This window comes from Dipteris shenzhenensis, chromosome 17 (assembly GCF_047967505.1).
Source record: "Dipteris shenzhenensis isolate YYH24624 ecotype China chromosome 17, Dip_SZ_1.0, whole genome shotgun sequence".
NCBI lineage: Eukaryota > Viridiplantae > Streptophyta > Polypodiopsida > Gleicheniales > Dipteridaceae > Dipteris > Dipteris shenzhenensis.
This window is the reverse complement of record NC_141612.1, coordinates 15,774,508-15,802,170: the sequence shown is the minus strand read 5'-3', so window position 1 is coordinate 15,802,170 and position 27,663 is coordinate 15,774,508. Positions and strand designations below refer to the sequence as shown.

Here is a 27,663-nt window from a genome sequence, read left to right as displayed (position 1 = left end):
GTTTTTCACAAACATATCATGTAGGCTAGTTGCCTTGGGAGAGAGTTGTGAGCTTTCATGCCTTTGTCTTGGAGTATGTGCATGAAGGTCATGGATGGTCCTAATGATCAACGGAAGGTCTTGGGTGGTGTGCCAAGAGACCTCGCATGGAGGAGATGCTTGATGGCATTGTCAAGAGACCTTTGAGTAAGAAGAGTGGGGGAGATGACGGGCTTGCTAGCGAGAAACATGTGGAGGGTCTTGCAGGTGAAAAATTAGTCAACAATGAGCTTCAGGTGCCCTTGTATGTGTAGGCCCTGGCTCACAAACTATATGGAGGATTCTCCCCCTTGCAAGATGTCAAAGCTTTATAGATGTTGTGTACGGAGGTGGAGTGGAGAAACACAGAAGCAAATCAAAGGGGTGGTTGGATGTGGGTAAGATGCATGGTGTGCTCTACAAAATGTGATTGAAGAACCTAAGAAGCTTGCGAGAGGTGGGGTGTACCTTTTCTTCCCTGGCTGGGATCTCGACGTTGGTGGAGTTTGGTGAGTTCTTATTATATGAATGTGATGTGCCTTCTAGTGCATTTTCTGCTAAGTTTATGAGAAAGGGCTTTCTTCTCCTGCATTGTGTTTTGAAAGGCATCTAGAATGAATTTTGTGAGAGGGCCTTGGTGTCCTATCTATCCCTTGGGATTTGTCCTTTAGTGTAGATGAGTTCATCTTTAAGGAGTGTCTGGGTTGGGTCAATTTTCCATATTTACTTTCTTGGATTGCTGGGGGTTTGGGTTGACAAAACATGTGTGCCTCAGGATCTATGGAGCGCTCTAAGGTGGATGAAACCTGTGTGGAAACATGATGAAGAGAGTGCTCATGACATGTATCTCAAGTCAATTAGGTTCCAAGATAGATTAGCTTGGACTCATAAAAAGAATCTTGAGATAGTGCAAAGTGCTTGATTTATATTCCTTCAAATGAACCTCCCTTTTATAGGTGAGGGTACTTACATCCATTTGCTTGCTCACATGTGGGATATCTCCTCCATGCCATGTGGCAGCTTTCCCTTTGCTCATACCTTTGCTCTACATGTGCTCATGGCACCACAACTCTCAACACCTCCCCTTGGTGCCATAATCCTTTGGCTACTGCAAGGTGGTCAGATGTGAGTTACATTCCATCACCTCCCCTTAGTGCATGCATTGCTACTTAAGGTGGTCAAGTGTGGCTTTTACATGTCAATACCTCCCCTGGGTGCTTTCATAGCTACTCTCAAGTGGTCAGGCTTGATTTACAAAATATAGGCAAGGTTGGCAAGGTTTTTCATTTCTCAATACATGTTGTTCCTATCATTCTGCTCATGGCTTGATGACGATCCATTTGCTTCTTTGCTTGGTGTAGCTTCATGCATGATGCTTTGTTCTTCCATGTGCCTTGGTGCTTTGTGTGTGGATGCCATGCTTCGTGCTATGGTCATCTCATGCACTTGTGCTTTTGGCATGCTTATGACAATGATGTATGCATTCATGCTTTGATTTGCCATTTGTTGCAAAGGTCTTACCATGAGCTTTGTTTTGCTTCAATGGCAGTGTTTAATTGCATACAATGATTCTGATCTGACAGGCGCGTAGAGCTCGAAAAGACGATCACTTTTCCTTTTTGGAGCATGTGCAGATTCCTCCTGGATTGCAAGTTATGGCTTGTTGAAGCTTTTGTGAAGAAGAGGGGCCTTTGATGATGTGGCACAGGGATCCACATGCTGAATTCCATACTGTGCTTACAAAGGGACTGTGCTTGGGTGGCACTGCTGACTGTGCATGCTTATGTGGCAGTTAACCAATCCTAACTCTAACTTAACCATGGCATATTGGGTTGACCTGACCAGGGTTAGCTTGACCAACCCTATCCATTGGTTGACCCAAGGTCAAATATACCTAACCGTAGTTAGTTTCTATCTTCCATGTGTCTTTTTTTTTTTGTGGAGACTTTGGAGAAGAGATGGCTCCGTCCGTCGATCTGATGGCGTCGCGTGAGGAGAGGCGTTGGCGCCGAGGGATCTATGAGCAGCCACTGTTGCAGGCTTCGTAGAAGAACCGCAAACTTCTCTCTTGCTTGGCACATCGCATAGCCATTCGGTGGCTCGAGCTATTGCCCGCGTGGGCTTCCCACCTGCGTCTTTTATTGCAGCGCTGCCCCATCGTGCCTGCGTAATCCCGTGAGCTCTCGAGCCCCTTGGTCATAAGCCCTCCAGCCTGGTTTGTGAGCTAGGAGTCTTGAAGCTGCTGATGGTGAAGTGGCTGTTGGTCTTCATTGACGGAGGGCCTTAGTTGCCTGTGGAGTCCGTTAGTTGCTGAGGCATATGAGAGGCTTCTGTGTTGCGGCTGCCTTGCAGGAGCGGGTCGTTTCGGTGCTCTTAGGTGCTGCGAGTCGTTTGGAGGTGCTAGTTGTAGATAAGAGCTTGCAGGAGGTCGGCTCAGCACTGTGTGCGCTGCTTTGTGTGTGAGCCGAGGCTATAGAGGTGCCTTAGGCTGGCCTTGTAGGAGCGTTGCTGGAGAAGGCCACCTTCAAGTTTGGCAATCTGTTGTCGTAGATGATCGTCTGGCAAGCCGCTCTGTTGGGGTCGCCTTGGAGCTCGCAGGGCTAGCTATCACATGCATCTAAGAACTGTGTTGAAGTGTTTTCTGCAATCACATAGGTGGCTGTTGATGTCGATGGCCTTCTGTTGGAATTGCCTCCTTTGGGATACACAATGGTCACAAAATTCTATCTATGTTCCATATATCTTTCTGATAGGATAGAGAGGATGATTCTCTTTCTCTTTCAAATCTCAAAGAAAACCTTTCGTTCTCAAACAGCATGAAAGAAAGCTCTCTCAACCAAATTTCTCTCTTCGGAAGAGAAGAACAACTCTCACAGATCTATCTCACAAAATAGATCTCTAAAAAGGAATGAACTCTCTCTCTCTCTCATCAAGAATGACGGAAATATCTCATAGCAATGAACGGAATTTTCATTCAATGGACGGAATTCTCTCAATCTAAAAACTAAAACTAACCTAGGAGAAAAACATGAGCTCCTAAGACATGCCTACAACTAATCTAGGAATGGAAGCAATCCTAGTGAACTACTAATGAGCTGAACTAGGAGAGCTTAACCTATGCTCTGATACCATGAGAAAACATGTGTGCCTCAGGATCTATGGAGCGCTCTAAGGTGGATGAAACCTGTGTGGAAACATGATGAAGAGAGTGCTCATGACATGTATCTCAAGTCAATTAGGTTCCAAGATAGATTAGCTTGGACTCATAAAAAGAATCTTGAGATAGTGCAAAGTGCTTGATTTATATTCCTTCAAATGAACCTCCTTTTATAGGTGAGGGTACTTACATCCATTTGCTTGCTCACATGTGGGATATCTCCTCCATGCCATGTGGCAGCTTTCCCTTTGCTCATACCTTTGCTCTACATGTGCTCATGGCACCACAACTCTCAACATGGGTCAGGTACCTTCTTCTCTTAGGAGAATCCTGCATGTACCTCTGCGTCAGCTCGACCTCTGTGTTGGCTCGACCGGAGTTTGGTAATAAGAGTGCTTGGATTTTATGGAATCACTCTCAAGCTATTACAGATCTACTGTGATCAATCTTTCGAACAGGCTCCTTTTCCAAATCAAGGTCGGCAGATCTGGTCCATTTCTCGATTCTTGCTATATATGTGAAGATATGTCATACTTCGCTCAAAACCATCCATCTGTGTTAGCTCGTCGACCGGAGTTTGGTAATAAGAGTGCTTAGATTTTATGGAATCACTCTCAAGCTATTACAGATCTACTATGATCAATCTTTCGAACAGGCTCCTTTTCCAAATCAAGGTCGGCAAATCTGGTCCATTTCTCGATTCTTGCTATATATGTGAAGATATGTCATACTTCGCTCAAAACCATCCATCATGATGTGAAAATATAGAGCTGGCTTGAGGTAACAAGGAGCAGAAGGTTTGGAAGGAACCTTTGATTATAGACAAACCTATACGCGTCAATGCATGTGTCAATGCTATACTGTTGAGGTAGAGGGTCCCAAAGGTTCACAACTGCAATCGAAGGGGATGTGGAAGCAAATGAAGGCATGGCTTGTAATGTGGGTGTTGGGAAAGAAAATCCTTTCCACTTCTTCAAAGATGCCTATGAAGAGAGTGGGAGAGAAGTAAGGAGTCTCACTTGCAGCTTTCTCACATACACAATGGGGAAATACACACAAAGGTGGAGGTTGAAAACAGTTTTCCTCTTCTTAGTTGTGAAAGCCAAAAGAACTCTCTCTTAATACAAAAGGAATAGATGAACCCTATATGTGGGTCTCAAACCAAACTCAGCTAACCTAGGTGGCATACTAATTGAGCCACTAACTAGAGTACATAAAGATAGCTATCATCCAGCTATTATTCATGGGCAGTGTACCAACTGCATTTGCAACTAAGAAGTCGGTGACATAAATGCACAACGGTCACCTTGGCATATCATGAGTGGAGCTCGATATCTCAACACTCCCCCTCGAGCTCAATCCCAATTCCTGCACACCAAGCAGGTCTTTGAACTTGCGCAGCTTCTCTGCACCCAATGCCTTCGTAAAGATGTCAGCTACGTGATCCTCTGTGCTAACATAAACTAGATCAATAAAACCTTCTAGAACCTTCTCCTGCACATAGTGATAATGCACCTCAATGTGCTTTGTTCTAGCATGATAGACTGGGTTATTTGCCAAGGGTATACTACTCATGTTGTCACAATAAATGACAACTGGCCCATCTATAGACTGATGCATATCAAAACGTAGCTTAAGCAACCAAGCTACCTCACATGCAGCCATTGCTGCACCCCTGTACTCAGCCTCTGTGCTCGACAAGGCAATTGTAGGTTGTTTCTTGCTGCTCCAAGTGACTGCAGCACTCCCAAAAGAGAACACATATCCACTGATAGATCGTCTATCAGAAATACTACCAGCCCAATCAGCATCAGTGTATCCATGCAACTGTATCTGAACCCCAGTCTGATAAAATAGTCCATACTGCAATGTGGACTTCACGTACCTCAGTATGAGTCTAGCCGCATCCAAATGCGGTTTCCTTGGAGCCTGCATAGACTGACTTACCAACCCAACAGCATAGCTCAAATCTGGCCTGGTAATAGTCACATAAATCAAACTTCCTACTATGTGTCTGTACATAGTAGGGTCTTCCAAAAGCTCACTTGCATATGCACTCAACTTCACATTCTGCTCCAAAGGAACTAAAATAGGCTTACAGCCTGTCATCCCATATTTGGACAGCATGTCCAATCCATACTACCTCTGCAAGAGCCATATCCCACTTGTGGATCTAATCACCTCAATGCCCAAGAAATAATGCAGCTCTCCCAAATCCTTCATCTCAAACTTCTGCCTCAATAGCATTTTCACATGAAGGATATCTTCATCACTATCACCTGTGATGATCAAATCATCAACATAAATGACAAGCAGCATAATGCCTTTCTCTGTTTTTCTCACATAAAGAGAAATCTGTCTTGGAAATTTGAAAGCCAATAGTGACAAGATACTGTCCTATCTTGTCAGACCATGCTCTGGGTGCTTGCTTCAAGCCATATAAGGCTTTCTTCAACCTGCAAACAAACTCAGGATGAACAACATGAACATAACCTGGTGGCTACTCCATATAGACCTTTTCTTGCAAATCACCATGCAAGAAGGCATTCTTTACATCCATCTGATGTAAAGATCGTCCCTTTGATGCAGTCATAGCAATGACTGCTCTTACGGTTGCCATCCTTGCAACCAGACTAAATGTTTCTTCATAATCAATGCCATATGTCTGTGCATACCCCTTCACAACTAGTCTTGCCTTGTATCTATTCATAGAACCATCTGCATTGTGCTTCACCTTTTAAATCCACTTGCAGCCAATTGCATTCGTGTCTTTAGGCAAAGGTACCAATTCCCATGTAGCATTTGCTTTCAAGGCATCCATTTCTTCATCCATGGCTTTCTCCCATTTTTCTTTTCCCATGCCTTGCTCAAAAGAAGTGGGTTCTGGTTCTTGTATCACTTTGACCATATAGGCATAGTGAATGGCTGTAAATCCATCATATTTCAGCCTATCCATAGGATACTTAACTCTAATAGACCTGTGCAATATAGGCTCACTACTAGGTGCTCTCAAAACATCCCTTGTCTTCCTTACTCCAGGTGTAACAACAAAAGGAATACCCAACTCATCATCAAGGCTCTGTTCTGAGCCATTGGATTCACCATCCACATAAGAGTGACTTGCATTCACATCCACTATGGGCTGATCTACTTTCTCTTTTCCCTTTCGTGATATTTGCATACCACTATCTGCATTGCTTTGAGGAGATTCTCCTGATCTCAATCTGCCTGTCCATGGCAAAGTATGTGAACCACTGCTAGAGGACACTACATGTCCACTAATATTTTGTGATTGCTGCTATGAATTTTGTGCAGCATTACCATTTTGTGCATTTACATCATCAATCACATTTACTAGTTTATACCAGCTGCTCATCTCATCAAAAACATCTCTGCTCACTGTAAACTTACGAGTAGAAGGGTTATAGCATCTATACCCTTTCTGCTACAAAGAACAACCAATAAAGATGCACTTCTCAGCTTTTGGATCCAACTTGGATCTCAACTCATCTGGCACATGAACATAGGCAATGCAACCAAAACTTTCAAAAGAGAAATATCTGGTTTCCTACCAGTATACCTCTCCTCTGGCATCATGCCATTTATTGCTATAGTGGGAGTCATGTTCATTATGTAGACTGCTGTAGCAACTGCTTCAGTCCAATAACAATCTGGCAGGTCTTTTTCATTGAGCATGGCACAAGATACCTCTCCAATATGCCTATTTTTCATTTCTGCAAGTCCATTTTGCTGTGGGCTGCATGAATATTGCTGCTTTATGCCATGCTCCTGCAAGAACCTTGCAAACTCACTTGAGAGGTACTCTCTCCCTCCATCTGACCTTAGGCATTTTATTTGTAGGCTATTTCTTTTTCAACCATAGCTTTAAAAGCTTTGAAATGCCCAAACACTTCACTTTTCTTTTTCATAAAGTACACCCAAACTTTTCTGTTGTAGTCATCAATAAAAGTGATAAAATAATGACAGCCTCCAATAGATGCAGCTTTAGTAGTCCATACATCAGAGTGGATTAAGTCCAATGGCCTCTTACTCTCTTGAACATGTCTAGGAAATGGTTTCCTTGCCTATTTTCCAAATTGGCAAGCTTCACATACCTTATGCATTTCTGCAACCTTAAACTTAGGCAATCCTGCAACAATATTTTGGGCCTACATTAATTTAAGTCGTTGTACATTAACATGACCAATGCGTTTATGCCAGATATCAATATTTGCAACTACACCGGTCCCATGTGCAAACATCGTTGCACTCAATTCAAGCATGTCTGCATCTAATGTAAACATCCTGCCCTTCTTCTTCTATTTTGCTATCAAGCGACCTTTATTTATCATATCCTCAACAAAGCATCCATGAGGATTAAATCTGACCTGCAAGCCCTGCTCAACCATTTGACCAACAGAAACCAGGTTCTTGGTGATATTCGGGACATGAAAAACATCAGACAGGTATTTCTTTTTCCCATCTTGCATAGACAAAGGAATTTTACCAATCTGCACATTAGGATGTGTAGTATCATCACCAGTCTCCACAAATCCTGGTCTTTCCATTTTCCTTGCATCCCGCATCATTCTGCATGACCTGTCATGTGGTTTGATGCACCTGAGTCAACATACCACACATCATTGCTTCCTTCTGCACTTGTCACAGAATTGGTCATGTGCTGCACCATAAACAGATGCTCATTTTTATCATCACCCTCTCTACTAGAGGATGCATAATTGCCTTGCTACAATTTTCCATTCATGATGTCATTCTACTTTTTATAGCAGTCTTTAGCCATATGACCCATTTTACCACAACAGTAGCATTCAACATGGTTGTTTGTATTTTGGCCTCTCTGCCATCCACCACGACCTCTTTGGCTCCCCTGCCTCTAAAGTTACCACATCCTCCTCCATAGGACTGGTTTTCTTGAATTTGCTGCATATTCTGATTTCTGCCATGGCTCCAGATCGTCCTGCTCTACCTCTGCCTCTGCCTCTGCCTCTACCTCTTCCATCGTTTGAGTAGAAGACAGTTTTTTTTAAGTTCCTTCTGAAGAGGATGCACCACATTTCTCTACTCTTCAGAAATTAGAAGAGCAATCAACTCCCCAAAATCAAGAAAATTCTCACGGACGGCAATGGATGTCTGGAACTGTGCATAATCCTTTCCTCGACCCATTCAAGGTCACAGAAACTAAATTATCTTCCATTGGCGACCCAATGGAAGCAAGTGTATCTACAATCTTCTTCACCTTCATGTGGTAGTCATTGATGCTCATATTTTCTCTCTACACATTATGCAACTCCTGCTTGAGCTGCATTTTCTTGGCTTGTGTATTTGTGCTATACATTTTTGTTAAAGTATCCCATGCCTCCTTCGGCGTGCTTGCATCCTGAATAGCACAATCATAGAATCTGAAATACTGATAGATAGCCAGTACATAACTTTTCTGGCTCTCTCATGCCATCCTTTAAATGCCTGCAACTCCTGTTGATTGGGAATATTAGGAATAACTGGTTCTTGTTCAACTCCAGTAATGAACTCCCAATAGCCTTTTCCCTTAAAGAAATTTGTCATTCTAAACTCCCATGCTGGGAAGTTGTTCTTATCAAGCTTTTAAGTGACTATCTGTGAAAGAGCATTAGACGCCATTACAGAACACTGCAAAAATGTTCCGTCACTGCAAAAAACACAAATTTTGCCTCACAAGGGCAAATCTGCAAAACTGACGAAAGTGGTATTTGACCACACAGTCACTTCCTAGTGATGATTTTGCATCAACAAGCAATAATAATGATTCTGTCACTCCAATATCTTTGTGCACAGGCATATAATGCAATTTCTGCGGTAACTTTTCACCGACTTACAGAATAGCGGTCGCACAGCAAAAACAGGGCACTTTTCTGAGTGCCTGTGGAAAACTTTCGCCACCAAAACGGGCCCCAAAATGGTCTCAAATCAAAAAATAATGTCACCAAGGGCTTTACCCTTGCCTGCAGCATATACTGCCCTCTTGCCACACTGTGAAGGGCATCCCAATCTGAGATAGTGCACTCTTGCACTTTTCGACTGTGCTACCTGCAGAGATTTGCTCTCAAACTCGAAAAAGGAAAGCAACACTGATCCTCTTACCAAGACACCGCAAACTTGGTTTGCTTTCTTGAGCTCCTTGCCACGAAGCTTTGATACCATGTGAAGAGAGTGGGAGAGAAGTACGGAGCCTCACTTGTAGCTTTCTCACATACACAATGGGGGAATACACACAAAGGTGGAGGCTGAAAACAATTTTCCTCTTCTTAGTTGTGAAAGCCAAAAGAACTCTCTCTTAATACAAAAGAAATAGATGAACCCTATATGTGGGTCTCAAACCAAACTCAGCTAACCTAGGTGGCATACTAACGGAGCCACTAACTAGAGTACATAAAGATAGTTGCCATTCAACTATTATTCATGGGCAGTGTACCAACCGCATCTGCAGCTAACAAGTCGGTGACATAAATGCACAATGGTCACCCTGGCAAGTGTTAGAATTAGAGGCCACAAAGATCTTCAGCCTCCTATGTAAATGTGGTGAGCCACCAATACCCCATGGGCTGGCAACACTCATCGGTTATACTTTGGAATAGTACAGAGAGTTCCAAGCCACAAGGATGTGGCTTGTGAAATAGTCGGATCATTTATTAAACCCCAAAATCAACATATAAGGGATTCACCTAAGGTGAAAGATGAATTCTTGAGAAAGAATCAAATAGCTGACCAAAGAGTGAAGGACCAAAATGCAAAAAGGATAAGCAAAGTGGGAAGTAATTCCTTTCGATTGGTCAACACAGACTACACAATATTGAACCCCAAGGTAGCCATTGTGCTAGAAGACAAGAGCAAGGCAACATGGGCAAAATTGTCATAGGACTTTGATAAATGCCAACACATAGGACCTGCAAATGTCAAAAGTTTCAAGAGCTATCTACCTACCCTTTGACGAGTAGGTGTGAATGATTGATAATGTATAGCATGACTATCAAAGAGAGTCCAAGAAGAAAGACTGATTCCAATTTGTTGTGCATCTCTCTCTCTCTCTCTCTCTCTCTCTCTCTCTCTCCATTCATTTTTTGAGTTGTGCATTTCCCCTTGCCCCCACATGATACACATACATTGCATATCCCTTTGCACTCATTCACTTGAAAGTGAACCATGACTTGGTTATCTAAAAAAGGTACTTTGCCCCATAAACCTACAAACAAGCAAAGGCCGACAGGACAAACTAAGGCACTAGCAAGCAAACAATGATTCAACAATTAAAATATCTAGAGAGCACACAAAAAATGGCTAGTTGTACACTACATTAGTTTGTAAATAATGAATCCATACAACCACTGAGGGTTAGGGATAAGGTTTCCAACCCCTAAGAATGAAAACATACAAGCCTTAAGGGTTAGGGATATGGTTTACAACCCCTTTTTCTTTTTTCACACATTGTTTGTGTTAGCTCTTTCCCATGGCTTCCGCAGGAAGAGCAGGGTATTCTTAGTATGCAGGGTTCCGAGGCTTTTTGTCACCTACAGATATATAAGGGTTGTTGTTTTTAGTATACATGTAGCTTAGGACCTCGAGTCGTATTCCGATGAGAGACATAGGCTTAAGTGTGGTAAGCAAACATAGTGCATGTATGTGTGAAAGGAACATGCATCATCATGGTTGAGGTAATGAAGGCTTTCGCCTTCATTGGGGGTTGCAGGGTTTATAAGGAGGTTCCAAGGTTTAGAAGGAGGTTCCAGAGTTTAGAAGGAGGTTCCACGGTTTAGGAGGTTCAAGGGTTTGAAGGAGATTCCAAGGTTTAGAGATAGGTTCCAGAGTTTAGAAGAGGTTCCAGGGTTCAGGAGGAGGTTCCAAGGTTTAGAGAGAGGTTCCAGAGTTTAGAAGAGGTTCCAGGATTAGAAGGAGCATCCAAGGTTCAGGGTAGAGTACATGGTGGAGAACTCGTCTCCCTCGTAGATCATGGAGGTTAAGGGTTGAGGAACTAAGGGTTTAGGGGGAGCATAAGAGTGGGAGAGGAAGAAGGTGTAAGAGCATGGGGGAAAGAAAAGAGAGGAGGGAGGAGGAGGAGGAGGAGGAGGAGGAGGAGGGAGAAGGAGGAGGGAGGAGGAGGAGGTAGGAGGAGAGGGAGAGGATGGGTTGCAAGGTTGGAGGAGAGGGGAGGAGGAGTTGTAAGGTTAGGACATGCTTTTGGACGTGGAGTGCAAGGAAGCATGGACGCTTGAGACAATTGCTTGGAATACCAAAGTAGAACTCAACACAATGCCCCAAAGAGTTTGGGCTTCATTCCATTATGGGGTATTTATACAAGTTGGAGAGCTTCTCTCTTTGCATGTAGGAATTGTAAGACATTCTCTCTCTGCATGTAGAACTTGCATATAGAAGTTGCATGTAGGAGTTGCATGTAGAACTTGCATGTAGAACTTGCATGTAGGAGTTGCATGTATAACTCTCATGTAGGAGTTGCATGTAGAACTTGAATGTAGGAATCGTATGTAGAACTTGCAAGTTGGGCTTTTAAGAGGAATTATTCCTAGCCTTATGCAAGTACAAGCAGAGCTTTACCGCTACTCTACACACACATTCTATACTACCTAAGTCCATGTTGGCACAGAGACAACATACTCCTAAATCCATTTCATTACTCGTCCTTGGGTTATGGCTTATTACGAGCATGTAGCTAGATTGCCATGCCTTTAGTCTAGTGGCTATGGAACTTGTGTCGTGCCAGTTGATCCTACTGTAAAGCCTTAGCACCATACAATTTTTGCTCAGTTTCCAGGTAGCCTCCTATATCCACCATTTGTTCGAACAGAGATATGTGGTGTGCTTCTAAGAAGATCACTCTTTGATAGAGTCAGCTTGTAATCTGAGCATCGACCTATTCATTGGGATTGAAACTTAGTGGAGGCAAATGGGTATCGAGGTAACATGGGACCTCTAGAATGAATTCCAATGTGTTGCAAAAGATAGCACTTAGGTGAAGGAAGCAATCAATGTTGCTGCGCATTATTTGCTCATGCTGCTGAAGTGCTCAGATCATTGTGCCTTGGATATTCCATTCTACACCAGAGCATGGTTCAATCATTGGCTAATTAATGGTGTGATCTTCATCCAAAGTGTGTATGTTGGCTTCCCATTTTTTACGTCGTGGAACTGCATAGAACTTGGGATGTGTTCTGAGACATGGAGGTGCACATAGGTACTCTTTCAAGAAGATTACATCAAAGAGCTTGGGATGGCGAGGCACCAATCAGGTTGTGGATCCAACTTGCTTATCCAACCTTCACTAATTCGATGCTGACGAAGGTTGGTAGGAAAGTTGTCTTGGGTCCATCCACCTCAAGTTTTCATATCAGGATATTTGCTCCAAAATTCCTTGATGGGGTTACTGGGAAGTGGTATCTCATCAAAATCATACCCATCATTGGAACTTGGCATGGGAGTAGAGCTAATGACAGGGGGGAGAAATATGGAAGAGTGAACAGAGGGGAGGGGGGGAAGAACTAGGCAAATGGTTTGAGCAGCTTGGCAATCCTCAAGGGTAGGATTAGCAAGGGAAGGGAAGAAGCTAGGTGTGAGGGGCTCGTAAGTTTGTGACTGTTAGGTTAGTTGAAAAAAGTGAGAGGCATGAGCGAAGAGACGATGCTGAGCATGTGCGGAGGTCAAGGAGTTATAGTATGTCTGTAGGATTGCCGTTGCTTATACTGCTACTGTCAGCTATGTTTGACTTTGGTGGAGGTTGGAGGTCACGTCCCTCACTGCCTTCTCTTGAGCTTGGAGAGCTTGGTTCATGCGCACTTCTTCTACCTCCTTCTCATCTATCTATGCCCGAAGTGCCTTGACCTCTATGGCGATTGCTTGGAATTGGTCTTCGATTTTTGTTGCATTCTCTTGCATATTCTTCCTTGGCCAAGCTAGTAAATAGTTCTGACATTTGGATCATTTGGCTAGCTTGATGTTGGAGAATGATAGATGGTAATGAGGACTAGCAATATTGCTGTCTGATACAAGTGGTGACCATGTAGCCATCCTGACGATTTTGTAGTTCTTGTGGGAGGTTGTTCCAATGGTATTTCAGTCACTTGTGTACAATAGTCATATTGTTGATCTGGCACTAGCTCCCCTTGTGGCTCATCGACTGGCATGGCATTGATGGGTAGTTCTAGTGCTGATGTAGCCTCAGGCTCTGGTTGCTACTGTTGTTGGAGATATATTGGTTGCAGTTGCGTATCGAGTTGTAGCATCTCGTGGGGCAATTCCTCAATTCTGACCTCCAGAATAGGTATTTCTTCTAAGGCATCTGCACTTGCCAATGTGATAGTAGCAGAAGTTGGTGACACCTCCCATACTGGTGAGAAGGGAATGTCCAACTCCTTAACTGGTTTTGGTGATTGAGGCAGAAACATTTCTCATTCTTGTAGCTCTTTTTTTATAATTATAGCCAATAAGTGTGGAATTTTACATTTTTGGCCTGCTGAACCATCTAGTTTTTTGTAAAGAAGATGACTAAGTGTTGGATCTAGTCTTGCTTTAGCTTCCTACTCAATAAAACAAATGTGCAGAGTGGAAGGAATCAATTCTTGTCACACTTAACCCCCAGGATTGTGGATAGGAATTGTGATGCTTCCCTGAGGTGAGGGTTAAGGATGGTGTGAAGTAATATGCTATCCCTATGGATCTGTGTGCCCTTGGCAAGGAGAGGCTGTACTTCAAGAAATTTTGCATCGATAGGCCGTGTAGGGTATTTGGCACCTTGTGTTGGGAGTGAGAAAGCCCTTTGAATGACTGTACTATCGAGGATAATGTTGAGTGGGCGCTGATGTACAGTGATGATACTATACTTGCGAACCTGTGCATTGCTGGAGTGGTAAGAATGGAGAAAGTCCCTGATGTATGTGGTCATTGTAGGACTGTCCTCCAAGGATTTTAAGCTCTCATGCAAACTGCCTAGATCCCTTTCCTCTAAGTAAGATGTTGCTTCCTTGGAAAGAGCATAAGTCGATGTAGGCGGCCAAACGAGCTCCAGTGATGACTGGGCCCATCAATGGTTGTGTAGGCTGGTGGCGACTGGGGTGACATTTGTTCTTCTTGGTCATGCACTAAATCCTCCTCAAAACTATCGCGCTATACCACAAATGCCTGTGGTTGCCATGGTTGAGAGGATGTAGATGGTTGCAAACTCTGGAGGGGGTCTCGTGGTTGAGGCGGTGGGCTCTTTCTGCGCATCCTCTTTAGTGGCAACATTTTTTCTGAACCTGCATCCATGTGCATGTGGTGTACCATTGATCATTAGATTAGTTGGCATGCAGGTATGACCTTTGTGTGTGTTTGTGAGAGATCTTATTTTTATACATGCTTTGAGAGTGTGGAATGAAAGTGTGTGGCACAATTATTCATGCAATCATCTCTGTGTCTAAGTGAAAGTGTGTGAGTGCACGTGACCTAGTAGCTAGGTAGGGACTAACTATATGCTTTTTTTATTACTGGGATTTCATAGGGCAACTAGAACTCAAGCATCACTTCTGAGCCCTAGGTAAAATCAATTGATGCTACCTATATATGCGAAGACATACATATGCAAGTGAGTGCTCATGATACAATCTAATCCTAACTAAGGAAGACTTGGTTTCCCAAATCTTCGTTTTTGTTAGGGATGGCTTGTGTGTTGAAGTAGTAGCGCTGCAGTCGGCTCCCGTTTATTATTGTGTTGAATTGGACTCCATCCAATGTTTCTAGCATCACAACTCCGATGGGATTCATTTTTCTTACCCGGGAGGGTCCTTGCAATTTCCCCTTGTGTACTTTGGTATTGTATAATAGGACCAAGTCACCTTGCTTGATGTCTTTAGCTTTAATATTTTTGTCAAACCATGCCTTTCTTTTGCATTTTTCTATTGTCATGGCATGGTAGGAAACTAGTCTTGTTTCTATATGCTTCTCCAAGTGATAGAGTCTTTCTTTCAAGGATTCATGGTCTCCCACGCATTCCTGTACTGCTATGCGTAGGCTTGGTATTACAAATTCTAGTGGGACCACAACTTCAAGGCCATACACCAATTGAAAAGGTGTGTTCCATGTACTAACCTTGAGTGTGGTTCTGTATACCCATAAGGTTGCATTCAGTTTCTCTACCCAATTAGAACATTGTGGTTCTACTACCTTGGTGAGGATACTACATAATATTTTGTTGGTGGATTCGACCTGTCCATTCCCTTGGGGGTAGTAGGGTGTGCTTTTTCTATGGATTACCATAAAGCCAAACAAGAGTTCTTGGATTACCACATTGACAAAATGTGTGCCTCTATCCAACACAATTTCGATGGGGCATCCGAATTGGGTGATCACATTTTCGTATAAGAACCTTGCTATGCTTCTGGCATCTACCTTTCTGATTGCTTTAGCTTCAGTCCATTTTGTAAAGTAATCAGTGGCCACAATGATGTAGCGTGCCTGTGTTCCTTTTAATAATGGATGGATGGGACCCACATAGTCAATCCCCCATTTTTCAAATGGTTTTTGTGCAACAACTATTGTTAGGGGATTGAAGTCTTTATGTTGTGGTTTAGTGGTCTATTGGCATACATCACAGCCTTTTACATATTCATAGGCATCTGTCCACAATGTTGGCCACCAGTAACCTGTGAGGAGGACTTTTCTTGCTATGGCTTCCCCTTGGAAGTGTCCTCTTGCAATGCCTTCATGGACTTCACTCAGGATTGGCATGATCTCATGAGGCATTACACATCTTCTTAATACCTGCTGGTCCTGGCCCATCTTGTACAGTTGTCCTGCAATGAGTTGATAGGGTGCAGCCTTTAGAATTAGTTTTATGGCATCTACTGCTTTCATTTCAGGGGGTGGTCTTCCTACCATCAAGTACCCAATGATATCTCCACACCACTCTGGAATAGCATCTATTTGAAATAGTGTGGCATCTGGCAAGTCGTCTTCTACTCCAGTGGCTTCTTCTCCTGACTTGACACGAGACATGTGATCGACAATGAAGTGTTGGGCACCCTTGCAAACCACTATTTTGAAGTTGAATTGTTGAAGCAAGAGGAGGCATCTGGTTATTCTTCCTGTTATACACAGACGATTCACAAGATAAAGCACCACCCCCCGGCCTTGTACTACAATGGCTTGAGTAGCTAACTCATCTGCCCTTTGATTTTCTTTTCTATTTATAACATGCATTTTCCTAAATCAGTAACAAAGAGTTTTAGCTAGAAATTTATTTATTATTATTATTTTTTGACTAGAGTTGGACAAATTTTAGCTCTCCTAGCTGTTGAGTGATATGTTCATGAAAGTTCGAAGTAGTTTGTTTTTTACACATACTTGCGTATGTTTACTCGTTACTTGAGATGCTAGTCTCCTCGGCAGCAGTGCCAAATGTTAGCTCTTTCCCATGACTTCTGCAGGAAGAGCAGGGTATTCTCAGTATGCAGGGTTCCAAGGTTTTTTTTCACCTATAGATATATCAGGGTTATTGTTTTTAATATACGTGTAGCTTAGGACCTCGAGTCGTATTCTGGTGAGAGATGTAGGCTTAAGTGTGGTAAGCAAACATAGTGCATGCATGTGTGTGAAAGGAACATGCATCATCATGGTTGAGGTAATGAAGGCTTTCACCTTCATTGGGGGTTGCGGGGTTTATAAGGAGGTTCCAAGGTTTAGAAGGAGGTTCCAGAGTTTAGAAGGAGGTTCCACGGTTTAGAAGGAGGTTCAAGGGTTTGAAGGAGATTCCAAGGTTTAGAGAGAAGTTCCAGAGTTTAGAAGAGGTTCCAAGGTTCAAGAGGAGGTCCAAGGTTCAGGAGGAGGTCCAAGGTTCAAAGAGAGGTTCCAGAGTTTAGAAGAGGTTCCAGGGTTAGAAGGAGGATCCAAGGTTCAGGGTAGAGTACATGGTGGAGAACTCATCTCCCTCATAGATCATGGAGGTTAAGGGTTGAGGAAGTAAGGGTTTAGGGAGAGCATAGGAGTGGGAGAGGAAGAAGGTGTAAGAGCATGGGGGGAAGAAAAAAGAGGAGGAGGAGGAGGAGGAGGAGGAGGAGGGAGAAGGAGGAGGCAGGAGGAGAGGGAGAGGATGGGCTACAAGGTTGGAGGAGAGGGGAGAAGGAGTTGCAAGGTTAGGACATGCTTTTGGACGTGGTGTGCAAGGAAGCATGGACACTTGAGACAATTGCTTGGAATACCAAAGTAGAACTCAACACAATGCCCCAAAGAGTCTGGGCTTCATTCCATTATGGGGTATTTATACAAGTTGGATAGCTTCTCTCTCTGCATGTAGGAATTAGACATTCTCTCTCTACATGTAGAACTTGCATATAGAAGCTACATGTAGAAGTTGCAAGTTGCATGTAGGAGTTGCATGTTGCATGTAGAACTCACATGTAGAACTTGCATGTAGGAGTTGCATGTAGAACTCGCATGTAGAAGGTGAATGTAGGAATCGTATGTAGAACTTGCATGTAGAACATGCAAGTTGGATTTTTAAGAGGGATTATTCCTAGCCTTATGCAAGTATAAGCCGAGCTTTGCTGCTACTCTACACACACATTCTGTACTACCTAAGTCCATGTTGGCACAGAGACAACAGTTTGTTATCAAAAATATATTACACGATGTTGAGATTGATTCTCGACACCTTATATCTATTTCATAAAAAGTCTACTTGGGGTGGTATAAATGTTAAAGAAGAAATATACATTCTAATGCATTTTAAGCATGCAAAATGCATATTTAAAAATGAAGGGTGGATTGGAAATCAACCTAATTAATCTTGACAGCAAGCTAAGCCATAAAATAATGAAGTTGGACAACTAAGAATATAGATCATGATGGCAAATTTATTGTCATATGATTGATGGATGTGCTTAGATCTAGAATATAGGTCGTGATAATAAATTTATTATCATTGGATTGATGGATGTGCTCAGATCTAGAGATGGGGATCCAATCTTTCCCTCTATGAAACCTCTTCTCTCAAGGAACACATGTTGTGTTCATGTGAAATGTAGGGATAATTGCCACACAACTGCAAGTCTATCCTTTGCGACCATCATCTAGTGCATTTCAACGCACAACAAAATTGGGCCATGCAAATTGGTAGGATCAACAATAGCTTTGACAAGTCAAGGGGTGCCAATTGAATGGAAGGAGGAGGAGCTATGATCTTCAGTAAGATGAGAAAATTGACTTGGGAGAGCAAGAGGCTCCATTAGCTAGCCCTACTTCTATTTTCTCAAAAGCCAATTATTGTAACTCTATATTTTATTTTGTGACTCTACACGTGATATTGCACAACAATTTATCTTCTAATATAGTCACTTAGTGGCATTATTTTGTATGTCACCAAGTGACTCTTTATGCATGCATAGTCTCACGAGTCGATGAATTCTTTAAGGCAACTAAGAGATGAATTTATAGTGACCCAGGGTGTTGCTTTTTGTTAAGATAATTGCAACCCTAGTAGCAATTGTAAGTAGCCAAATTTTTATAATGTGAATGCATTGCGAATGGAGTCACTACATGACATCGTTGTGTTCCTTTCCATATCTCATGTTCATCTGCTACATTACACCCAATGGTTATTGCATTCAACATTAGTAGTCTATCTAAAGGCACAAATAATCATTTTGTTCGAATGATCCGAGATGCTTTAGACATTAGTAGGATAAACCACTTAGATGCTCCTTTTTCAAAAGGGATCTTTAAAAAAAAACATTGGTCTTGCTGTCTATCTCCCTCAAAAAATGTGCAACTTGTGAGCTACAAAGAAGTGTCTTTTACTTTTGTCTAATTCATGCTGCTAGTAATATGCTTGCTGCTTGAATTGTATGGGTAGTTGGGTGCCAATACATTATTCTTGAATATGTTGTTCACTCATTTGATTAGCGTGATGCACAATGGATTCGTTTTGGTAATAGATAATATGTTTCTAAAACTATCACTTATTTTGGGAAATTAAGTGGGTTGTTTTCAATTGTTACAATTCCTAACATTATAATTTGTAAAATTTCGGACATTATAACTCTTGATATCTGCTCAAAATCACAAATTTGAAAATCGTAGGTCTCATGTAGCATGAGAGTCTTCTATGGCTCTCAATATTATTAAGATCTCTTTTACATAAAGAGAAACTAGGGAAAACTAATAAAATTTTGTTGGAATGGCCTCCAAGATTGTAGCCATGTATGACTACAATGTTCATCCATAATGACCTTTTTTGTTTGCTCTTACTCTACATGATTAATCCCATTAAGCATATGTGGTGTCATTATTGGTTCCCTTCATACATCTTATGTGCATTCATTGCTTTTTTAGACACTTGGCCAAAGAAGGATATCAAAATTTGCCCCATTTGTCACCTAACTTTGACTTTGAAAGGGGGTTTCAAATAAGAAGGTCACTTGGTATATACTCATGCAATTATTTCCAAGGAAAGGAAAGTATATACTTGTATGGGCTTATGCATAAAATTGTATTATGTAGGGAGACCTTTTACGTGCAAAACATATCTAGTGCTTCAAACGAAATCTCTTAACTTTTTAGTGTGTTGAAGAAGATCTCTTTACTTTTAGGCATTGCGTATAGGTAATTCTTATTGGAGTGTTGTATAATTCTTATAGAAGTGTGTTGTAAAAGTGAAGATAATAATTAAGAAATGTGTATTCCAATTCTTTTAAGCAACAAGAAAAGCAAAAAGATGAAAGGGGGACAACTTCTTCAGTGGTAAGGCCTAATGATATCTTGTGAAATAATTGAAGCACAATCCAATATAGGCCCTTTTAATAATGTCACCCAACCTAACCTTAGGGTTCTTGCCATTGGATAGATGGATGGGCTCTAGGGTCAATCTTGCATCCCTCTCCCTAAGGAGTGTTCCTATGAAATGTATGGTGATCACCACCTCTAGAATGGCAACGTTACGGTGGGATTTTGTGATCTGCTATGGTGTGGAGGTCAAAGTCATCCATGAACCAACATCTACCATTTTACATGACGAGTCTACACCAACCAACCTCAAGAATTTTGAGCTGATAACTAACCACATGTCATGATTTCAATGGCCAAAGCTAGAGATTGGAAAAGCTCAAAGCTTGAGTGTGACCAGTTAATCATCATTTGCTTCTAAGAGGGAGCATTGGAAGGGACATGTTAATTTGTTCTATAGGGATTTGGGCTCGATTTGGGTTGGTTCTATGTCTAGTATTGTAGACGGGAGCTAGAGTCTAGGATTTTGCTTGTTTCATGGGTATGTAGCCACCTCATTGAAACCCTTCCCCTCTTCCCATGGCCCTCGTTTGCCTTATTGCCATTGCCATTTGCCTAACCAACACAACTTCTATTGAAAGCTCAGCTCACACAAATTAATGTTTTAGCATATTTTAAAGAAGTGTCTTTTATTTTTGTCTAATCCATGCTGCTACTAGTAATCATACGATGCTTTGATTTTCCAAGTGCTTCTGGTGCATGAGCATGAGCAGGATGTAGGCCTCTTGATGCCTCAATTGAATGGCTAGTTGGGTGCCAATACATTATTTTTGAACATATTGTTCACTCATTTGATTAGCATGATGCACGATGGATTTGTTTTGATAACAGATAATATGTTTCTAAAATGATCACTTATTTTGGAAATTTAAGTGGTTGCTTTCAATTGTAATATATTGAGGTTATAATTTGTAAAATTTCTAACATTATAGCTCTCTTTTACATGGAGAGAAACTAGGGAAAACTAATAAACATTTTCTTGGAATTGCCTCCAAGATTATAACCACGTAGACTATAATTTTCATCCATAATTACCTTTTTTGTTTGGTCTTACACTACATGATTGATCCCATTAAGCATATGTGGTATCATTATTGGTTCCCTTCATACATCTTATGTGCATTAATTGCTTGGTCCCCTTGGCCAAAGAAGGATATCAAAATTTTGAAACCTTCTTTGGCCAAGGGGGTTTCAAAAGAAGGATATCAAAATTTGCCCCATTGTCACCTAACTTTAACTTTGAAAGGGGGTTTCAAATAAGAAGGTCATTTGGTATATACTCATGCAATTATTTCCAAGGAAAGGAAAGTATGTACTTGTTTGGGCTTATGCATAAAATTGCATTATGTGGGGAGACCTTTTACATGCAAAACGTATCTATTGCTTCAAATGAAATCTCTTAACTTTTTAGTGTGTTGAAAGAAAATCTCTTTACTTTTAGGCATTACGTATAGGTAATTCTTATTGAAGTGTTGTATAATTCTTATAGAAGTATGCTGTAAATGTGAAGATAATAATTAAGAAATGTGTTTTCCAATTCTTTTAAGCAACAAGAAAAGAATTCAAAAAGATGAAAGGGGGACAACTTCTTCATCGGTAAAGCCTTATGATATCTTGTGAAATAAGTGAAGCACAGTCCAATACAGGCCCTTTTAATAATCTCACCCAACCTAACCTTAGGGTTCTTGTCATTGGATAGATGGATGTGTTCTAGGGTCAATGTTGCATCCTATGCAATCCCTCTCCCTGAGGAGTGTTCCTATGAGATGTCACCACCTCCAGAATGGCAACATTACGGTGGGTTGAGAAATTTGTGATCTGCTAAGTCGAAGTCATCCGTGAACCTAATGTCAACAGTTTTACATGACGAGTCTACACCAAGTTCAAGAATTTCGAGCTGATAATTAGCCATATGCCACAATTTTGATGGCTAAAGTTGGAGATTGGAGAAGCTGACCAGTCAATCATCATTTGCTTCTAAGAGGGAGCACTGGAAGGGACTTGTTGATTTGTTCTATAGGGATTTGGGTTGCTTCTATGTCTAGTATTGTAGATGGGAGGTAGAGTCTCAGATTTCGCTTATTTCATGACCAGCATAGAGCAACTTTAAGCTATCTGAGTTGATGTTGAGCTACGTGTTAGCCTTAGATTGAATTCGATCAAAAGCTCAAATGCTTTCTTTTCGCTCTCCATCTCTATTAGAAACTCTCAAACATGTGATCATGCTTCGTGATTCTCTCCATCCTTGGAACATACCCATGAAGAGTATGAACACAATTTGCCACGGTCTACGTGTATCATCGCTTTTGTTCTATCGAGCGGAGCATCCAAGGGCCACTTGTATGTGAGCTTGTCCACGATGGAGATGAGGGCAAGGAGACGCGTGTCGAGGGTTCTGTTTTGAGAGTATTGATGAGGCCCTGACACCCACCAGGCAACAACTACTCTTTCTGCGCACTCTATGGAAACGGTGCCACCGAAAAAGCGAGGACTCCATGGTGCTCGGTAAGTGACATGAGGGTAAGGAGATGATAAAACCCTAAAGATGAGAAGGAAACCGGGAAGACCGGCAAAGACCGGGAAAGCCGGTAGTGAAGGAAAGAAAGGGAGGGTAATAAGAAAAACTGATGGGTAAAAGGAGGGAGCGGTCTGTGGAGAGTCGTCTTCAACCTAGAGCAGAAGATATGTGCAAAATTGCACTGCAGAGGTAAGCTTTTGGAGCTTGCAGGCTATGGCTATGGCTGCTCAGCCTCCCCGTTGAAACCCTAGTTCTCTCATCGCCATCACCATCGCCATCGCCATCGCCATCGCCATCGCCATCTCTTCCTCTCCTCCTTCCTCCCCCTTCCTTAGCTCCCCGATTGCCCCCTCATGCAGTCGGATCAGTCCGTCAGCTTGCGGCCCGGTGGCGGTAAGGGTCTTCGCCCTTTTGCTCCCCGCAGCACCGTCTCCAACAGCGTTAGCACCCCCCTCAGCGGTCTCCCTGACCCCGCTCTTGGCTCTCGCCTCCCCGGCCTCAATCACGATGGCAAGGTATTCGGATTCTGCCTCAATGTCGAGTCTTTTCGCCTCTCGCCATTGGCATTTCATTCGTAAGTATCTCGGTCGGTGCTTTTTGTCGCCGGGCGGATTGGATGATACCGCCCCTGGGTCTGTCCTTGTCCCAGTGTGTAGCGTTGATATGGTCCTGGACCGTATGCGCTGCTGTGCGGGTTGTCTCTCGTCTTATCGCGTTCGATCCGCTAAGTATTCCTGATCATGTTTGATGCGGGTCTAGACCGTGGGCTGCTTATTCGGATTGGGTGAATGAATGCTTAGCTGATCTTCAGCTCATCCTCACTTTGGAAACTGTCGAACGGGTCATTTGTTAGCTTAAAATTCAAAACAATCACATGCACTATTGTCGTTTATTATAATTTCTGAATCATCTCGGCAGATGTTAACAATGCACTCAATGGGGTTGGCAGCAATTGGAAAGTGACCATTTAGCCGACGTGCTTTTATTGCGGATTGTAAAGATCAAGCGAATTCGTTGTCAAATTTGTCGAGGAATTTCCCCAGTTTGTGTTCGGTTGCATTTCCCCTGTTCTTGTCTGTTTGTGGCCCAGGTTACTTGTTGGATTGAATAAGGCGTCGATAGCCAGTTTATTGTCTAGGGTCTCCATCCTTTACCCGCCTCTTGAATGGTGAGAGTTAGCTCACAGAGTCTTTTCTGTAATTATTTACCTCAGAATATTGCGCTGATATGCTCAGAAATATGCTCAGAAGTGCGTTTGAGCTACGAGAGGTACGACAAGTTTGATGCAATAAATTTGAGCCGTGCATTTTGTTTATTCTGGCGGCCTGCTGGTATTGTGATAATTCTTTCCATCTTTAATGGTGCGTTGCCCTATCAGCTAGATTGAGATTTAGATGCTCGTTGGGGAGAGACTAAAATGAAAATGTTTAGACGTCACAAGCAGTTGTAGCTTGAATGAAGAGATTTTGGACTACCTTTTGATTAGCCTTCTCCTTTAGTGCTAGCCTTCATCATGGCTGAGTCTGCCCTTCACCTCCAGAGTGCCGACAGAAACTCAATATGAAGACTTTGTATAAATGGATGCTCAAGTATGTGTGGGTGTGTGGATTTGTATGTGTGAGAGCATATTTTTATACTATGGTCTACACCCACTGTTGGGCGTTGATGACGTCAGTGGGGATGTCATAGTAGCTAGTCCCTGCTATGCATGATGGAGTTTATGGTTTTCAACCTTGTGAGTGACTATCATGAGATTGAAACTGCACTATGTTGTGTTTTTAGAGGATGAGTTTGGGAATGTTCCTGGATTCATCTAGGTATGTGCATTTTGTTAACTTCAAATTTTAACTTGAACTGGTCCCGCTCGATTTGTTTTATGTGATGATCAACAAGCTTTCAAGCCAAAAGATTGACTGCGACATCCTTTACCAAAGGGTTGCATTGGACATGGAACAGTGTATGGTTTTATTATTTCATTGCTAAAAAAGTGAGGATCAAACAAGGATTCAAGTTTGTTGTAACATTGTTGGGAAGTATGGACTTGGGGGATGCGTGTCTAGACTTAGTTGTGTGTCTGGTAATTAATTTCGAATCAGGTTTCAGAAATAGTTTTATTGCACAATGAAGAAGACGTGGAGGGGTGGAAGTTTTAGCTCTATAAAATGAGATAAGGAACCATGTCTACATACAAGGGCGTGAGTCGTTACCAAGCATTTTTTACCTGGTTTGGTTTATCTTGAACGAATGTGAGCTGATAAGGACTTAATGTAGGAAATATTTTCCAGCACATCATTGCAGTGTGGATGTCGTTCTTCCCACCTATTTGATGACTTTGTAAGGCCCACCGCTGTGTGCCAGCCAGTCCTTTCTTTTGGATAATGCACCATCATGAGGTCTCAAGTCTGGAAAGAGACTGGTTGATGTCTATTTTTGTAGCGCAGGGCCTCCGAAATCAAGCTGTTTTTCAGATGTTCAGTGGGCGCAGCTCCTTGATGTTTGTCTGCTGATTAAACCAACTTCAGCGGGGAACTCTGGAGGGTGATAGATAATTTTAAAAGGGCTGATCCCGTAATGCTGCATTGTTACCACATAAGATAAATAACTATGCGAGTTTGTAACCTCATTCTTGTTGTTCTCTTTAATCTTTTAGTGAGGCCATTGCTGTTGATGATGTGGGCTTCTGAATTGTTGTCGCAAAATACATATATACACATGTTTATATATATATGTGTGTGTGTGTGTGTATGTATGTATACGAACACACACACTCACACGTGTGTGGGTGTCGGTCAGTCCATACCCCGTCTTGAGATTATTGACCTCCTCGATGATTGGGTTCTCCGATCCAATGATGATGTTCACAGTATACTATCCTTGGCTGACATCACGGCTACATCACTGCCTCCATCTTGGAATTCTCCTCATGCCAATCGCATGTGGTCTATGAACTGCTGCTCCTGTCGGTGGTGGTGTCAAAGATTTCAACACATTTGGGCTTCTAAACTCCCTCTTAGGAAAAAGTTCTTCTTATGGGTGTTCATTAGTGGGCCCAATGGACTCTATGGAAGGATCGGAACCATGGAGTCTTTGGTGATCCGCGGGCATCTGTATGGCAATCATTTTATGATTGTCTACATGTGCGGGATTTAGATTATCCTGCCTTCTTGCTATATAATGATCTCTTCTGATGCTTGTAACTGGCTGTCCCTTTCTTTGGGACTGTTTCTTGTAAAATAATGACAAATGGATTTGACCAAAGTAAAGTGTGTGTGCACACATACCCGCACATTTTTCTGTAATACTTATATAACTGTTTGGGAAACCTCAAAAGAGGTGAAAACCCACCTTGAAGAAAAAAAAGAAAAAGTACAAATGCAACTCCTCTCAAAGAAGATAGGAGATCAAGATAAAAGAATCAAAAGGAAAGGAAGGAAATTATAAGTCGGCTGGAGAGGACATAAGACAACATTCTCTAACTTGATCCCACGTTGTACCAAGAAACTATCGAGGAAAGCAGTAGTGCCATCAGTAAAATGTAATTTTATTGTGATTCTTCTTAACATAAGCGGGAAGTTGAAACCTTTGGATCACTGTTCGAAAACTTGTTGCATCATAGGATGCATGTCCTCAAGTGGAAAACTGCTTTTGGGTTCATGAGAAGCTGCCAGACAATCTGGCGCTCTCAAGTGCACATATGGCCAGAGAGGCTGGCTGAGGCTCAGCATCAACAAAGAGGGATTGCTGAGTCGGTAGGTGCTGGAGCAGTAGAGGAAGATGGAATAGCATCAGTACTAGGCATTTGATCTACAGTGTGGTATCCAACCCTATCAACTGCCACATCCAAAGAAACAGTATATGCATCATATCCACAGCCAGAGGCTCGCCTTCCACAAGCATATAAGCATCTTGAAAAACCTCACGAGATACATGCACAATAGCGGTCGAGGGGAGCACCAAGAATCGTTAAGGTCCAAAATCAGAAGTAACCTTCAAGTCATGGCCTCAGAAGGATTGGAAATAGGGAGCTGAAGGTCAGTGACAATTGATGTCGGAACAGCAGAAGGCATTTTATCCACTTTCTTCCATTGCTTCTTTGGAACCTTCGAGACAGGCTTGTCCACTAACCCAAAGTAGGAACTTGAAGGGAAGTCTGAGGGAGTTTACCGTCTCGAGAGCAGTGGTAACCGTCTCGAGAGCGGTGGTAAGCTAAGTGACCAAGCTTCCGGCATTCGTAACAAGCATTTGAGAAGGAAGAAAAACATAAAGGAATAAGATATGGGTGTTACTGACACTTGCATTCACGCACTCATGTATGTATGTATGCATATATGTATATATACATATATAGAGACTTATAAATGTATATATACATATATAGAGGCATACATATGTATGTATGTATGTATATACATACATGTGTGTATGTATGTATACATATATATATATATATATACACATATATAGAGGCATACATATGTATGTATGTATGTATCTATGTACATACATGTGTGTATTACATATATATATATATACTGGGAATGGGGAGCGCAAATGCACGCTGCCTTGCTCTATGCCTACTGAGGGTTCTGATTAATCAGGCTAAATGGCCTTCCCTCGACCGTATCATTGCACAAAAGGGAAAGGAAAGGATGGAGCAGATTACCCATATTACATCCTAAGACGGGGCGTTTGATCAACAATTGGACAAGCCATGTAGGAAACAACGGTGAGAGACGAAATGCTATTACCGGGCCACAGCTACTGACCACACGGAAATAGAAGCGGTCGGGACCGCGAGCAGTGCTAAGTTATATATATATATATAACTTAGCACTGCTCGCGGTCCCGACCGCTTCTATTTCCGTGTGGTCAGTAGCTGTGGCCCGGTAATAGCATTTCGTCTCTCACCGTTGTTTCCTACATGGCTTGTCCAATTTATATATATATATATATATATATATATATATATATATATAATACACACATGTATGTACATACATACATACATACATACATACATATGTATGCCTCTATATATATATATATAGAGGCATACATATGTATGTATGTATGTATGTATGTACATACATGTGTGTATTATATATATATATATATATATAAAATACACACATGTATGTACATAGATACATACATA

At 42.0% G+C, this 27,663-nt stretch overlaps 1 protein-coding gene across 2 annotated transcripts in view; it reads left to right on the top strand.

Moving 5' to 3' along the window:
• Positions 1–22,650: 22,650 nt before the first annotated feature.
• Positions 22,651–27,663, top strand: part of LOC147891739 (eukaryotic translation initiation factor-like) — a 46,663-nt gene continuing 41,650 nt past the window's right edge. For both annotated transcript variants that reach the window (XM_087387978.1, XM_087387977.1), the window contains exon 1: positions 22,651–23,023. In XM_087387978.1, the coding sequence (XP_087244104.1) occupies positions 22,862–23,023 (162 nt within the window). In that variant the 5' untranslated portion in view covers positions 22,651–22,861. The remainder of the gene's footprint in view (positions 23,024–27,663) is intronic.